The sequence below is a fragment of the Anas platyrhynchos genome, chromosome 5 (genome assembly GCF_047663525.1).
Source record: "Anas platyrhynchos isolate ZD024472 breed Pekin duck chromosome 5, IASCAAS_PekinDuck_T2T, whole genome shotgun sequence".
Classification (NCBI taxonomy): Eukaryota; Metazoa; Chordata; class Aves; order Anseriformes; family Anatidae; genus Anas; species Anas platyrhynchos.
In genome coordinates this window covers 29,804,460-29,819,212 of record NC_092591.1, presented here as the reverse complement: position 1 = coordinate 29,819,212, position 14,753 = coordinate 29,804,460, and the positions used below count along the sequence as shown (strand labels likewise).

Sequence of the window (14,753 nt, the reverse complement as noted above, 5' to 3'; positions counted from 1 at the left end):
AGATAATTTTGTATTTATTTTATTGTTTCCCACTAACCACCTGAAGTTTTAGGGGATGATGCATGCAGTATGGAGAGGGTAAAAATTCTCATCCTTTTTAAAATGTTAGCAGTTTATATGGTATTTATTTTACTTTGCAATTGATTGCATCATATCATACAGCTCTAGTCTGTCCTGAAAAGGTTCTTTAAGAGGTAAGACATATTATGTGGGAATCCCCCACTGAATTAGTTCCTGTGATCCTCTTGGAGTCAACAGAAGGAAATACGTACCTCCAGCAAGTAATTCATCACATCTTTAAGTAGCCAGCTTAAGCTGGTCATGAATTGCTCTGCAAAGGCAGAAGAAGTGTGGATATGACCAGCTCAGATACAGAATTCTGTGTGACATAAGTCAATGAGATGGGGTGAGGCAGATGAATATTTTGTAAAATGCGATTTGGTGGTGATGGCAGGGACCTTACCAAGAGGGATACACAGTGAAGCTGGCTGTGCTGCGAATGGGTCTTTATAATCCTTTCAAGAATATGCATCTTGGTTTAGCTTAGGAGTTTCCCACCTGCTGTGTAGTTTTCCTTGTTCATTTATCATTTGGTCACTCCTTTCTGAACCACTGATTGCTTAAATGTGACCCTGAGCCTGGTGGGGTTTGCTTCGAGTTGTGCTCTGGCCTGGATGGAGCCCAGCTGTTTCTCTTCCACTCGGTACTGCACAGCTGTATATGGGCACCCATTCTGACTTTATTTTCTGTAGGAAGGCTATGTGAGTGCTAAGTTAAAAGAAGAGGGAGGGAGAAAGGAAGAGAGGGAGGGAGGGGGAGAGAGATGGAGGAACGGAGGGAGGGATCACAATTCGGTAAGGCTAGGCAGAAATCAATATGTCATTGTTCTTATCGATTGTTTTTTTTTTTCATGAAGATATACTGGAAAAGGAAGGACCCATGTCAATTTTACCCTTCTTCTTGATTATCTTTTGTCCACAGTTAGAACAACTGTAAGCACAGGAAAAGTCCCTAACTTTCCCCATTTCCTTTCTAGTTTGTGGGTTTGAGAGTAATCTTGGGTTTTCTCCATTTCATTGTTTCCTGTAGATGCTGATGTTTTTTGTCTGCACAAGACTTTCTGATTATGCTGTAACTTTAAATGGGGGCTCAAAAATTTGCATTAACTCAATCATTCCACATCATTCTCTGCTAAGAGATCACCTGCACAGTCAGGAAGAACAGATTGTGGTTTCATTGGGCAAGACTTGCACTGGTGATGTTTAACACCAGTTGACTGGGAATGTTTCCATGATAAAATGCATCCTATACAGCTGATAATTTTATTCTAAAAGTGCCTTTTTTTTCTTTCTTTTTTTTTTTTTTGTAAACTCTATACAGAGTGTAATATACTGGTTTCTAGACATCTTTGACCAAAGGAACTCTGATGGTCTGATTGGATAATGGGAAGCTGTTAATGGCTATTAAGTCTTTTTAAAGATGTAGTTCACTTATTTACGAGTGACATGTACTGCTCTGGGGCTACACCTGGAACCGGCTGAACCAAAGAAGCCCCACGAACATGCTTGAGTGTGACCATGTCTGAAAAGAGAAACTAGAAATTTAGAAATGCCCAGGAATAAGGAGTTCAGTCATAACACAAAAAATAGTATGGCATTAGGGAAAGCTCTGAGCTACTTTCAGGGTACAAAAAGGATTATTCCTTGAAGTTAACTTTACCCCAGTGATGTTAATTTACTCAGGCTAGTCAATGGAAAAATAAAGAGCTCTGGAACTTTAATTTATTTTCTCTAATTTAGCCATTCTGCCTATATAGAGAGAGATTTACACTGACCATTGCCTAGATTAGCTTCATTAAGCAGATGTTAAATCTTGAAAATATACCCCAGAGTGCATCAGAAATCAGTCCTAGGTAGAATTCATACAGTGTTGGGAAAAACGATCTGAAAAGATCCTTTCATTCTTCCTTCCTCTCAAATTAGAATTGCTAAGATTTAGAGCAAGCAAAATACTAAAATCATATGTGACTACAGAAATTGCTGCTTTCTCCGTGATAGGTAAGTTCACCTGAAGTCATTTTTCAGCCCATGATATTGGAAAATTGTGTTTCGAAATGTATATACGAGAGATTTTTTTTCCCTGTGAGTGGTTTCATTTCCACCCTAAACAACAATTCAAAGATCATCATCACTTATAAGATAAATCAGCATTCCAAGCAGTATTTCCAGGTATTCTTGAAGGCACTGTTTTTACAGAGATTGTTATCATGGACTTGGTCTACAGTGAGGGGAAACATGGGCATGATCTGCCCTGCAGCCCCTGTAGTGCCTGAGGTGCACACACTGGCCTTGTCCGTAGCACACCGACCATAGACCCAGGCCTTACAAATGCTGAAGGACCAGGATGGAGGTGCAAATCACAGAGTGCACCTGTCTCGGTTCAGTAATAGCCATGGCTGAGGTTTCATCAAAGGAGAATTAAATACCTACACTAAAAAAATAAGCAAAACAATCACTTCATAAACTTAAGAGTAACCCAATCTATTTAATAGTCTGCAAGCGCGTCTCATATAGAATTCATTATTGATAATGACAGTGCTGATGAACCACGTGTCTTTATTTTTCCATGTGCATAGCCTATCCAGTACCTGCATGGTACTATCCAAAAGTAACTGAAGCACTTCCCTTTTATTTCTTCATTTACAGTCTCTATAAATGCTTGCTCCTGTGTTACACCTTAACATCACCTAAGTAGGGTTTAAGGTTACAAGGTGTTCCTAGTCCAAGCTAGGCCTTCTAATTCTTTCTTTCTTTTATTATTTTTTTTAACTTTGTTTCTTCGCTTTTGGCTGCTGCTGGGCAAAAGTTTGATCATATCTTATGGAAGGTGTCACTGAAAATCATATAAAGAATTAAACAGTACCTTCTGTATTTTGCATTGTCTGAGTAAAAATATGTGATAGGCAGTGAGGACTAACCACAATCCTTTCTAAAGTTTTGAAATGATTTCCTGTTTTACTTCCACTTTTTTTTTTTTCTTTCAAATTTGTACAGACCAGATGTTTAAGGAATAGCAGTCCACAGCACAGTTTTGATATTTATTTGCACTGTCAACATGCAATAGTTAGAACAAGTTAATATAGAATAAGTACACATATCAGAAATACTACCTTAGGACAGAAAACAGAATTTATCTAAATGTCATGTGTCACTCCTTTACTCCAGGAACGTTTGATTGCAAAGCTAAAAGAAATAAAAGTCTTGCAAATGGCCAGCTGTGATGTTTATTTGAACCAGCAATGCTTCCAGAAGAAATACATGGCCAGTAGTAAATGGAGTCTATCTGGACAGCATTAAAAACCCGGCCATCAAACAACCAAGCAGGGAAATCATGCACAATGTAACACAGTCTAGATGACCACACTCTAGTGTCACCCTCCAGAGACTACCTTAACAGTATGCAAAGTACAATTTTTAGCTGTTTGTCCACTGACGACTTCTGACAAAGAAATCTTCATATGCCTCTGGGATCTCATTACTCCAGGTAGTCTTGTGCTTCTGCTGCATGATACACTTTAAATATTTCTGCTTCAATTTCCCCATCTTGTGAGAGAGAGCTGTTCTTGCAGATGCTCTTGGAAATTGTTTCTTGCAGAATGAGAAACGCAGATGGAGAGTCAAGTTGTGCTTTTCAGCTGCTCTAGCTTTCAGAATTGGCAGAGGTGTGGACTGCTCTTGTGACATTTAAGCAGCAACTTGCAGCTCAGCCATTTTGATGAAACCACCTAAACTGGTCAGAGGAGGTCATCAGAGGAGCAATAGCACGTAAACTCTTGGAGACTGGCAAACATAAACAGTGTAAGTTCTCTGATATTGCTACATCATTCTGTTCAAGCATGACTGCGAAATCCTGCTTTTAAAAAATAGAGAATTCTGTAGAGTGACTTTTGTGAGGTCCATTTTATGAATTACAAAAACCTCAACTACAGACCTCAGTTTTTAGCCCTTGTTTTAATTTGGGTTTTTAGTTGCCTTCCCCCCCCCCCCCCCCCCCCCCACTATATCCTGTTCCCATAATAATCTGTCAAAAGCATGTCAGTGTTAGAGAGGACTCAGAAGCTGATGACAGCATTTCCTATGTGCTCAGTCTTACATTGTCCCCCCTAGCTGTACGTCAGAAATCAGTGGTCACAACACACACACTTGGGTTTTCCCCACAGTGCTTTCCCTCTGATCTTGGAGGAGCACGGAGGTAGGGTTGGAGACCCTAAAGACCATTTTCTCTGCTGTGCTGGATGTGTATATCTAGTGGGTGAGGCAGAGAGCTCAGGAGATAGAACTGAGTGACCTGTGATTGTCAAATGGGATTCATACACCAGACAATTTACTGGTGTCACAGACAAGGTTGTTACATCCTCGCCGCCTCTGTTTTCATATATAAATTGAACACTGTGGATACTGTATGGGAGTCAGCAGGGGTGCATTCATTAACCCAGATGTATTTATGAGGAGTTCAACATTCAGTCCAGGGCCTTGGTGAGGTATACAATCCCCCTGCTAACACACCATTAATGCAAATTAGCTCCAGATTAGCTCATGCATGTACTGTAAGAAAGGTGGTCCAAGGAAACACTGGGCAGCTCTTTCTGTGACACCTTATACAGGTCTGTCACAGTCAGAGAGATAATAAGGAGCGGTACTATTGCATTTCCTTAGAAGACTGAAAAGGAAAGTACATTCTCTTCTTGAGCAGGGACCTTCCTCAGGCCATGACTAAAGTTTTGGGAGTTGAATTATAGCTGCATTGTGCCTTTGGTTCAACTTTTTATTTCAAAGTTGACAGTATAGGGTAAAAGTGGGTCTTGAGGGGACCTAGCAGTCATCTTTTTTTTTTTTTAAGAGACAAAGGTGAGAACTAGGATTCTTGAAGATATTATTTCTACCACCTTCCTCAGGTAAATAATCTGAGCTTCTTATTATACACTTCAATAATACATTCTGAGTTGGATAGCAGCTTTATTCCTTGAGGGAAGCATTTATTTTAAATGGAAACTGTCCCCCCCCAAAAGAGATCAGAGGAAATATGATTAGTATTTAGCATACTAGTGATGAATATATTTGTGTGCTGATAACATCCTATTTCTAATGCTGTATCTGGAAGCTCTTTTCTTTACTTCAGGTCCTGTCTACGTAGTCTATGGAGAACAAAAACAATGTGACAGAGTTCATCCTCCTTGGACTCACACAAGACAAGACAATAGCAAAAGCATGCTTCTTGTTATTCCTAGTCTTGTATGCCATTATCATTTTTGGAAACCTGCTTATCATCATCACTATAAAGACAAGTGAACGGCTGGACTCTCCCATGTACTTCTTCCTGAGCTACTTGTCTTTTTTAGACATAAGTTACTCTACTGTAACAGCTCCCAAACTCATTTATGACCTTCTTGTTGGTACGAAGACCATCCCTTTTGTGGGTTGCATAGCTCAGCTGTTTATGGGCCATTTCTTTGGCTGCACTGAGATCTTCCTTCTCACAGTGATGGCATATGATCGTTGCGTTGCTATACACAAGCCACTTCATTATACAAATGTTATGAATAAACATGTCTGTGGCTGTCTGGTGACAGCTTCTTGGGTGGGAGGCTTTGTCCACTCACTGGTGCAGGCCCTGCTGACCATTCAGCTGCCATTCTGTGGACCCAATGAGATTGACCACTATTTCTGTGATGTTCACCCATTGCTGAAGCTGGCCTGCACTAACACCTATGTCATTAGTGTCCTTGTGGTTACCAATAGTGGTCTGATTTCCCTCACCTGTTTTGTTGTCCTTTCTGTTTCCTATGTTATTATCATGGTCTCTTTAAGGACATACTCTTCCAAAGGGCGTCTCAGAGCGCTCTCTACGTGCAGCTCCCATGTCACTGTTGTGATTCTGTTCTTTGGGCCATGCATTTTCATCTATATGCGCCCTTCCACCACTTTCTCAGCAGACAAGATGATCTCTGTGTTCTACACCATCATCACGCCCGTGCTCAATCCCTTGATCTACACCCTCCGAAATGAAGAGGTGAAAAATGCCATAAAAAAGTTGTGGAGCAGAAAAGTGAAGAGGAGTGAGACGTGAAACAACACAGTGCTTGCTTGTACAATGACGTGAGCTCAGAAAAAAAAAAAAAAAACATGGGGAGGAAAGATAAGTGTTCAGGAAGGACTTTCCAGTAATGTTGCTCTGTTTTTAGCACAGCTTCTTGGAATAGAGCTGAGGCTAAATTCAAGGATTTATGCATTATTTTCTTCAGAAACTGTCAGTCGAAAATATATTAGGTCGTTGTCACCTATCAAACATGAGTGTTGAGGGTGGTATTGTGGTGTTTACCTTCAAACATGTCATAGCTGTATCTTGGGTATTTGTCTAGGCTTCTCCCAGCATTAAGAGTAAAAATCAAGTATTTTGGGAAGTTCTTTCCTACTATCTCCTACAAGTTTTGGAGAGTGGTGTCTCCTTACGTTTCTGCACAAAGGAGTGATGGTAGTTCCAAGCTTCTATGAGTAAACAATCCCTTCAGTTCAGCATGGCATTGGCAGCTTTCATCTTGTGTGTTTTCGTGTGCTAACATGATGTGTTTACAGCTGAGCAAGCTGATGAGTCAGCAGCCTTTGGGGAGATGGGACTCATTTCAGGGTAAAATAGGAACATGAGAGAAACAGGTTATGTTAGGACAGGGAAAGATGTCAGATTGTGCTGAAACATCAGCAAATAAATAAATAAATAAACACCAATATGTACATATTAAAAATGTTCTTCAGGCAAAGCTTGCTGTTACCAGAGGGTGAACTTTCAAGCATGCAAATTCTAGCTACTCTGCAGCCCATGCAGCTGCAAAATGGTGGCCCAAGGTGTCTGCAAAGCTCATCGTTGCCTGCTGCTAGATGCTATCATAGAATCATAGAATAGCCTGAGTTGGAAGGGACCCATAAGGGTCATCGAGTCCAAATCCTGGCCCCACAGAGGTCTACCCAAAAATTCAGAGCATATGGCTAAGAGCACAGTCCAAACACTTCTTAAACTCCAACAGGCTGGGTGCCAGTGAAGAACTTCTTCCTGATATCCAGCCTGAACCTCCCATGTCACAGCTTGATTCCACTCCCTCAGATCCTACTGCTGTTCACTAAAGAGTGTGGATCGGCACGTGCCCCTCTGCTCCCCCTTGTGAGGAAGCTGTAGACTGTGATGAGGTCTCCTCAGCCTCCTCATTTCCAGGCTGAACAATCATACCACTGGATTTCCCTGTTCTTACAGTAAATGCTTTCTTATCAAAACCGCATTGTCATATGCTGGCTCCATGAGTTAGCTATTAAAACACTGGTATTAGGTGCTAGTTTGGTCATTTGCTGATGCAGGTAACAGGAGAGGAATCTTCTCCACTTCCCCTGCCACTGCAATTTCCAGTAATAATAATTGCTCTTATTACTGCTCAGTGTCAGTATCATGATGCAAAAACTCACTAGGCTAATAGCTAAAAGGGTTCCTACAATGGAAAGTCTGAACTCTCGTTTTTTTATTTGGTATTTCCTGGTAAATATGCTATCCACTTCAGAGTTTTTCTCCCTCCTGACCCTGGGTCCCCAAAACATTCAGAATCTAAACTGACCAATGACAGACAACACATGTAAGATGTGCGATTTATTTCCCAACAAAATTCATGCACTACAAACCTAAAATCACAGCTGTTCTTGACTGGATCAACTTAAAGGAGCCCTGCTCTCTAACACATTTCCAAAGCCTTGACTTTATGTCATCAGTGATCTTCATAGCAGATCAGTACAGCAATCCAAGAACTGTTAAAATCTATAAACACTGCTTCACCCACCGTCCACAGGAATTATCAGGATAGTTTTCATAGCTTTATTTAGACACTGGATGAAGTTTCATGTTTTGACCAGTTCTCTGGAAGTATTGCACTATTGCACTAGTATTATCTATAGGATAGGTATATCAGTGGAAATAGGGTGATTAAATCTCTCTCCATGATGAAATACAACCCATTTCCTAGCTGAACACTGAAAATGTTCCTCATCTTCTTAATAAGAATGTTATTGTTTGGCTGATTTTTCCTCAGCTGTTTCCAGTAAGGAAACTGAAGAATCTCTAAAAGGGATAAAGTCAAGTAGCAAACACAAACTGCTTTGATACTGCAGAGCCCATTTCAGCCTAAGTTTAAAAGTGACCATTTAAATGCTGAAATGGGAGTTCAAGGAAACAAATTCAAGCTGTTTTTCATTTGAGCCTCAGTTCTCAGTGACGCACCACCTCTGACAACATCTTTGGTCTGCCCAGACTTTCTTTTGTCTTGGTGAATGAATGGTGAATGAATCCAGTCTATCCCTGTGTGACTGCAGTTTCCCACTATGGCAACTCTGCAGCTCCTCTGATCCAAGCAATGTTTCCTGGTGCCCAACATTTCTCAATGCAGGGATTGTTAGTACGACTCCACAATTATGTTTGTTTTATTAGGAGCTTTTTTTTTTTTTTTTTTTTTTTCCACACAAAAGGCCCCTGAGTGTGTAGAAGTGCATGGTGCCTTTTCCTTTCCCGTCGTCAGCCTTCAGGAACAAATTGCTGTGTTGTTGCACACCAGGGACCCAATCACCAAATCTCTTTAATAAGGCCCTGGGCAGCTACTTGAAGTTTGGTAACAAAACAGTTCTCACAGATCCAACTCCACTACTAGAAAACTACCTTCCATATCCAATACATTACAGGAGTATTTATATGTTGTGTTAGGATGGTCTGAGATTAAGAAGGGAGATGCAGGAAACTCTGAGGTCAGCTCTGAAAGTCTTGAAGGTGTTGCCTCATTGGTCTCTCTGACTAAATGGTAGATGGAAAACAGGATATTGATACTATCACAATATAATATGTTTGTAGCCTGCCAGGACAAGAAAAATTGATAGAAAATCTTGTGAAACAAATTTCTGTGCAACAAGAAACTTAAACAAGAGTAGGGTGTGGCAATTACAAGCAGAAGGAGTAAGAGTGGAACAATGCCTTGTCAGATGAAAAGTAGAAACAAATTTGGAGTGAATGATTATAAATGTGTTCAGACAACAAATGCTGTGGAGTTCAGACTTGGAAGTTCATGTTGTAACAACATTTAGTAACTTGGTACAGTAGCAGCCTGTTTTTGTTGTTGTTGTTTGTTTGTCTTGTTTGTTTTAAAAATCTCATCTTTGTCTGTGTTTTTCGTATCAGCCATGCCATATTAAAGAACGTGTGTGGTTGTGTGCATCCATGTGAAAGGCTGAGAGAAATGCTTGGTAATCTGTTGGAAATGTACAGAAACATGTAAATGCTACTGTAACACTTTGGCCAGTTGGATCCTTTCAGGCAGCTTCATTTAACATTGATTGCAATTGAGACATCCAGCATGGGACAGGTGTCTGCTCTCCATTTATATTCAGACAGGTGTGCTGTCTTCTAGGGTATAAGCATCTCATTGTAGTGTGATGATCTAAACAAGGTAAACTTTAGAGTGTTTGTTTCTCTTCATTGACTATACAGGGAGCCAGTGCTGTGATGCCTGTACTGCAGGCGTCTGTCTACTACAGCATGAGGGGTCACTACAGACAGATGGCCAGTCATCCCCTCTGCAGCTGTGCTAGCTCTAGAAGATTACTGAGCCCCTGGGAGAGGGGACAAAGTGAGACCATTTCTAAACTAGTGTTTGATTTGCAGTCATATATTCTGAATTACTCATGAAGCAATCCTGTTTGATGGGAAAGAGAAGCACTCTGAGAACTACTGCAAAGCGGTGGAGAATAGAGTAGTAACCAAAGAAATAGCTCAGGTATTAGCAAGAGGTAAGAGGCATGTATCAAAGGCATCAAATGCTTTCTTAGCAGTAGTCTCCTGCTTGCTGACTTATAAACTCTCAGAGAAAAATGAGCAGCTGAAGAATTTCCTGATGTGATTGTAAATGAAAATGAGCATTTTTCTGTTGGTCATATTTTAACCTCTACAAAACAGGGCATACATCCACTGAAGAACTTTAAAGATGTCTCTGAGTAACACAGAGGGAGCATAGAATGCATGAAGTGTTTTGCAGCTTATGCTATGTTAGCAAATACGTTCTTCAGAAGAGCATGTGCTGTCAACATCAGGCCTAAGACAGCAATCAAGCTACCAGACAACCGCTAGCTCAATGGAGAGGAACACCAGTGAGGAACCTCCCAGGCCTGGCTTCTGTGTATGCATCTCTAGTTTCAGAGCTGACAAGCTAACTGGAGAACCCTTTTGTCAGTTTAAAGGAAAGCAATTAGGAAGAGAGCATGGAACAGCTCGTGGTTCAATCGTATATTGTAGACATGATGCTTGGGCATAGCAAGTATTTGCCTTCCATGATGGCACTTTATACTCCCAGTGGGTGAAAGGATGGTAATAGTGTGTTTCCAGCATTCATGTCTCTCATCTTTTGAAAGAAGAATGTGACTCCTCCCTGACAGAATGGGAGTATGCACTTTGTCATATCCATTACAAAGCAGAAAACAGTGGTCAGAGTAAGTTCAGGGATGAGGGGCCAGAAGCCTTAAAAGGGAGTGGGCAGATGGGAGATGAGAGGCAGCCAGTACTCTCTGCAAACTCTCACTGTAATTCATGATGTGACTCTGCTTTCTGTAGCATTCAGAATACGAGTAATGCATCCTTCCCTCACCATCCATGAACCTTGGAGCACATCTCTTTCTCCTCCTGGCCAGCCCATGACTTCATGCCCACACCTGCACCGTGGAAGCCTGATGCCATGACACTAGGAAACTTCTCCCGGGTGACTGAATTTATCCTTCTTGGGCTTTCTGATACAAGGGAGCTGCAAATCTTCTTCTTTGCCTTCTTTTTTCTGGCCTATGCCATGGTTCTCCTGGGGAACCTTCTCATTATTGTAACAGTCAAAGCTGACCCCAAGCTGTCCTCACCTATGTACTTTCTGCTCTGCAACTTGTCCTTCATAGATATCTGTTGCACCTCTGTCACCTCTCCCAGGATGCTGGTGGACCTGATCTCACAAAGGAAGACCATTGCCTTTGAGGACTGTATAGCCCAGCTGTTTTTTCTGCACTTTGTTGGGGCAACAGAGATGTTCCTCCTGACAGTGATGGCATATGACCGCTACACCGCCATCTGCAAGCCCCTGCACTACACAGCCATCATGAGCCGGCAGGTATGTTGGGTCCTGGTATTCGCCTGCTGGGCTGGGGGCTTCCTCCACTCTATCGTCCAGACACTGCTCACAATCCAGCTCCCTTTCTGTGGCCCCAATGCAATAGACAACTACTTCTGTGACGTGCCTCCTGTCATCCGGCTTGCCTGCATGGATGTCCATGTCACTGAGTGGCTCATGGTCTCCAACAGTGGCTTAATATCCCTGGCTTGTTTCCTGGTGTTGGTCACATCTTACACGTTCATCCTGGTCACAGTCAGGGTCCGCTTCACTGAGGGGCACTGGAAAGCACTTTCCACCTGTGCCTCACACTTGATGGTTGTCACCCTTTTCTTTATACCCTGCATCTTCATCTACCTCCGGCCCTTCACTAGTTTTTCCTCTGACAAGCATGTCTGTGTGATCTACACTGTCTTCTGCCCAGTGATGAACCCACTCATCTACACCCTGAGGAATAATGAGGTGAAGGCATCCATGTGGAAACTGTGGCAGCGCTGCAGATTCTTCTGAGACAAGCTGGCTGTGCAGAAAACCTGGTGTTACCTTCCTACAGACCAGTGGCAGATCAGGATATGGGAACAGTGTTGGAATTCATCATGTAGGGCAGTATCTAAAACCCAGAGGATGTTTAGTTCCAGTTCAGGAATTTACCTAACATTGGTTTCTTCAGAGTAGTAGATTTCATTGATACTGTTGTCTGTTTTATGGGCTTTAGGTCTCCTTAGTCCACCTCTGAATTTGTCGCCGCTGCAGCACAGATGAGACATTTTTAAAGGTTGTTGCTCTTCACAGTGCCTTGCAATTATAATTGCAGTTTCTGATAGTGATTAGGGCATCCTCCTCTGCACCCTCAAAGAGAAGTCAGGAGGACCAGACTTGAGTAGAGAAGATTTGATGGTATTATACATTGAGCCTTGTGAAGCAGTGAGTGAATTAGAAGTTTTTCTTGGGCAGAGCTCAGATGTTTGGAATGAAATTCCAATAGAAATGGAATTATGCTGTAGGATAAGGCAGAGCCTAAAGAAAAAAACATTTGATCACAGGATCTGCTCAAGTGGGAGTCATTGAGCAACCTCTGAATACTGATTGGAAAAAGTGAACCACCATTACGCAACGGAACTTGTGCTAACATTTCTACTGTTTATTAAGAAACACGATGAACTTCTTCAGGCACGGATCATTCTGTTCCTTGAACTAAAAAGTAGAAAGATCTGAATAACTGTGGTCTTTGTCAATGTCTTTTTTTTTTTCCTTTTGTCTTTCTTTTGCTTTTCTGTGTTTGTTTCCATAACGTTTGTCTGTTTCTTGTAACAATGGATGAACTTTTCTCATCACCACAACCCATTCTTTGCCACAGCACATGACTACAACCCGTTCAAAAATGTTTCAGATCCCATCTTAAGATACTACCTGCTGTTATCACACCAGTCTGGTGAGAGAGGAGTTCTGGAGCCTGAGTGATTCCCCTTTCCACTGTTTGTGAAAGAAGAATCATTTCCTCTATGTCAGCTCTGAAACAGTTGGTGTGTGGAAGAGAAGTCTGTACTATCTACAGAGGCTGATTTAGGCCTCTTGATTCTGACCGCTTCTTGGTTTTGGGACTGCTTCTAATAGGCATTTTCCAAATTATCTGAAATAACAGAGACAAAGCCTGCTTACTCTTAAAATGACTTAAATTTAGCAAAGCGCCATTTCAGGACAAAGTAGAACTAGGTTATTACAGGCTAGGAATCCCAGAATAGCCTTATTCTAGTTTTAGTAGCTCCCAGCACTGTAAAAAGCAGCTGCAGAAGGCCTTGCATAAGGTTAACAATGGAACTTTTATGTGTAAGCACAGGCATCAGGAGGTCAATGTTCTTTAGGGAAATCTGGCAAGTAACCCACTCCTTGATAGAAAGACTTACAAGCAGTTACACAGCAGCTTATGTTTGTGTCATAACAGAATTTCTGAAATGAACTTTGAGGTTATTTCCCAACTCTGAAAGCAAACAACTCTGCCTGTGTTGAAATCCAGTGCTACAGCAGAATTAAGTGGTGCACGAATGTCTTTCATCATAAGGAAGAAACTGCAAATGGTTAATAGGTATTTCACCACTAGTATTCAAGGCCTAGAAAACCAAGTTTCCTACTAACCTACTAACCAGTTGTAAATATTGAATTCCCTACCACCAGAAGCAAGAGTTAGTCTTTTTTTTTTTTTTTTTTTTGACCTTAGTATGTATTATGTGTGAAAGACCTTTAGTGCAACCAAGTAGGATGGCTATACCTGACACAATCGATATTTCATAATGCGTCAAAAAGTAATGGGTCTATGTTTACATTCCTTCCGTCACTGGAATGCCCCAGTTTGAAAGACAAGGTGTGCATTTTTGCTTTCTTCACTTTAGCTTTTGGTGATATAAGGTCTATGATCTCAGGAGTAATTTTCTTCATTGGTGTTGTACATCTGATCTTCTTTATACTTAACAAATATGATTTGCATCCTAGAGTATGACCGAGTCTATTCTCAGAGAAGATGAACAGTACTTGATGAGTACTTTTTTTTTTTTTTTTTTTTGACCATAAGGGAAGCGTAAAATGATGAGGTCAGATGGACTCACTTCCATTGCATTTTTGGGTGATATCAATCAGTGTACTTATCTGTTGTTGGAATAACTTGGGACACCCTGTTGCTGAAGCTTATAGGTAGATTCACACTCAGCTATTTGAGCAGAATACGTCTGATATCTTTTTGTCACCACATTAAGATACAACGCAATATTACACAAGATCATACACTATCAACAAGCAGCTGCAGTAAGCAATAAATATCACCATGCAAAGTATTTACAAAAATAAGCTCTTCAACTTAAGCGTGTATATCTATATCTGAAAATATTAAGAACAAATGTCAAAAAATGGAAACCATCTAACCAGTTTCATTGGGTGGAAATGGCATGTTCAGAGCAGTACGCCCGGCAGAAAAACTCCTGGCTACCGGGTGCTGTTACCACGTGTCGGCAGCCGGTAGCAGAGGCACAGGGGCCGTGCACCGATGCTCCCTACAGGTGTGCTTCAGGCAGCTGAGGTTTTGGTGGTAGGATTTTCTAGACTTGAAAGGCTGCAATTATTTTTTTTTAACTTTTCAGAAAATAGTAATGATTCTTTCACACAATTAAATTACTGAAATATTACAGGGGACAATATGAAAAGGAAGAACTGCCACAATCCAACATTTTGTATGTGGAGAAAGCAACTGTGTTTGGGGAAGAAGAATAAAAAAAAAGACACTAGGAGTTTGCGAGCTGTCTTCAATAAGCGAAATCTCCACCTTGCAGTAATTAAATTTCTGTACTCCATCTGCAAACTTAATCCTTTAGGAGGGTATAATTATATGACAAATCCATTAGAAGTTTACCATCTGCCAAGAAGAGACTAGAGTAAGTTTGTGCTAGAGTGACTGAGATTTAGGATTGGATTCACCCCACCTAAACTTAGGCATTCCACTGAAGCATCACATTCCAGTGCCAAGGGGGCTCCATATCTCTTAGAGAAA

At 41.2% G+C, this 14,753-nt stretch overlaps 2 protein-coding genes across 2 annotated transcripts; both read left to right on the top strand.

Moving 5' to 3' along the window:
* Positions 1-4,925: 4,925 nt before the first annotated feature.
* Positions 4,926-6,199, top strand: LOC101797085 (olfactory receptor 4S2). The gene has a single exon (XM_005028400.6). The coding sequence runs from the start codon at positions 5,197-5,199 to the stop codon at positions 6,124-6,126; it is 930 nt and encodes a 309-aa protein (XP_005028457.4). The 5' UTR covers positions 4,926-5,196; the 3' UTR covers positions 6,127-6,199.
* A 4,535-nt stretch (positions 6,200-10,734) lies between these two features.
* Positions 10,735-12,856, top strand: LOC101796908 (olfactory receptor 4E2-like). The gene has a single exon (XM_038180333.2). It carries the CDS (start codon positions 10,769-10,771, stop codon positions 11,726-11,728), a length of 960 nt encoding a protein of 319 aa, XP_038036261.2. The 5' UTR covers positions 10,735-10,768; the 3' UTR covers positions 11,729-12,856.
* Positions 12,857-14,753: the final 1,897 nt, after the last annotated feature.

Bases quoted from the DNA above. Each gene is read 5' to 3' on its own strand.
- LOC101797085 (XM_005028400.6), top strand. From the start codon at position 5,197: ATGGAGAACAAAAACAATGTGACAGAGTTCATCCTCCTTGGACTCACA.
- LOC101796908 (XM_038180333.2), top strand. From the start codon at position 10,769: ATGCCCACACCTGCACCGTGGAAGCCTGATGCCATGACACTAGGAAAC.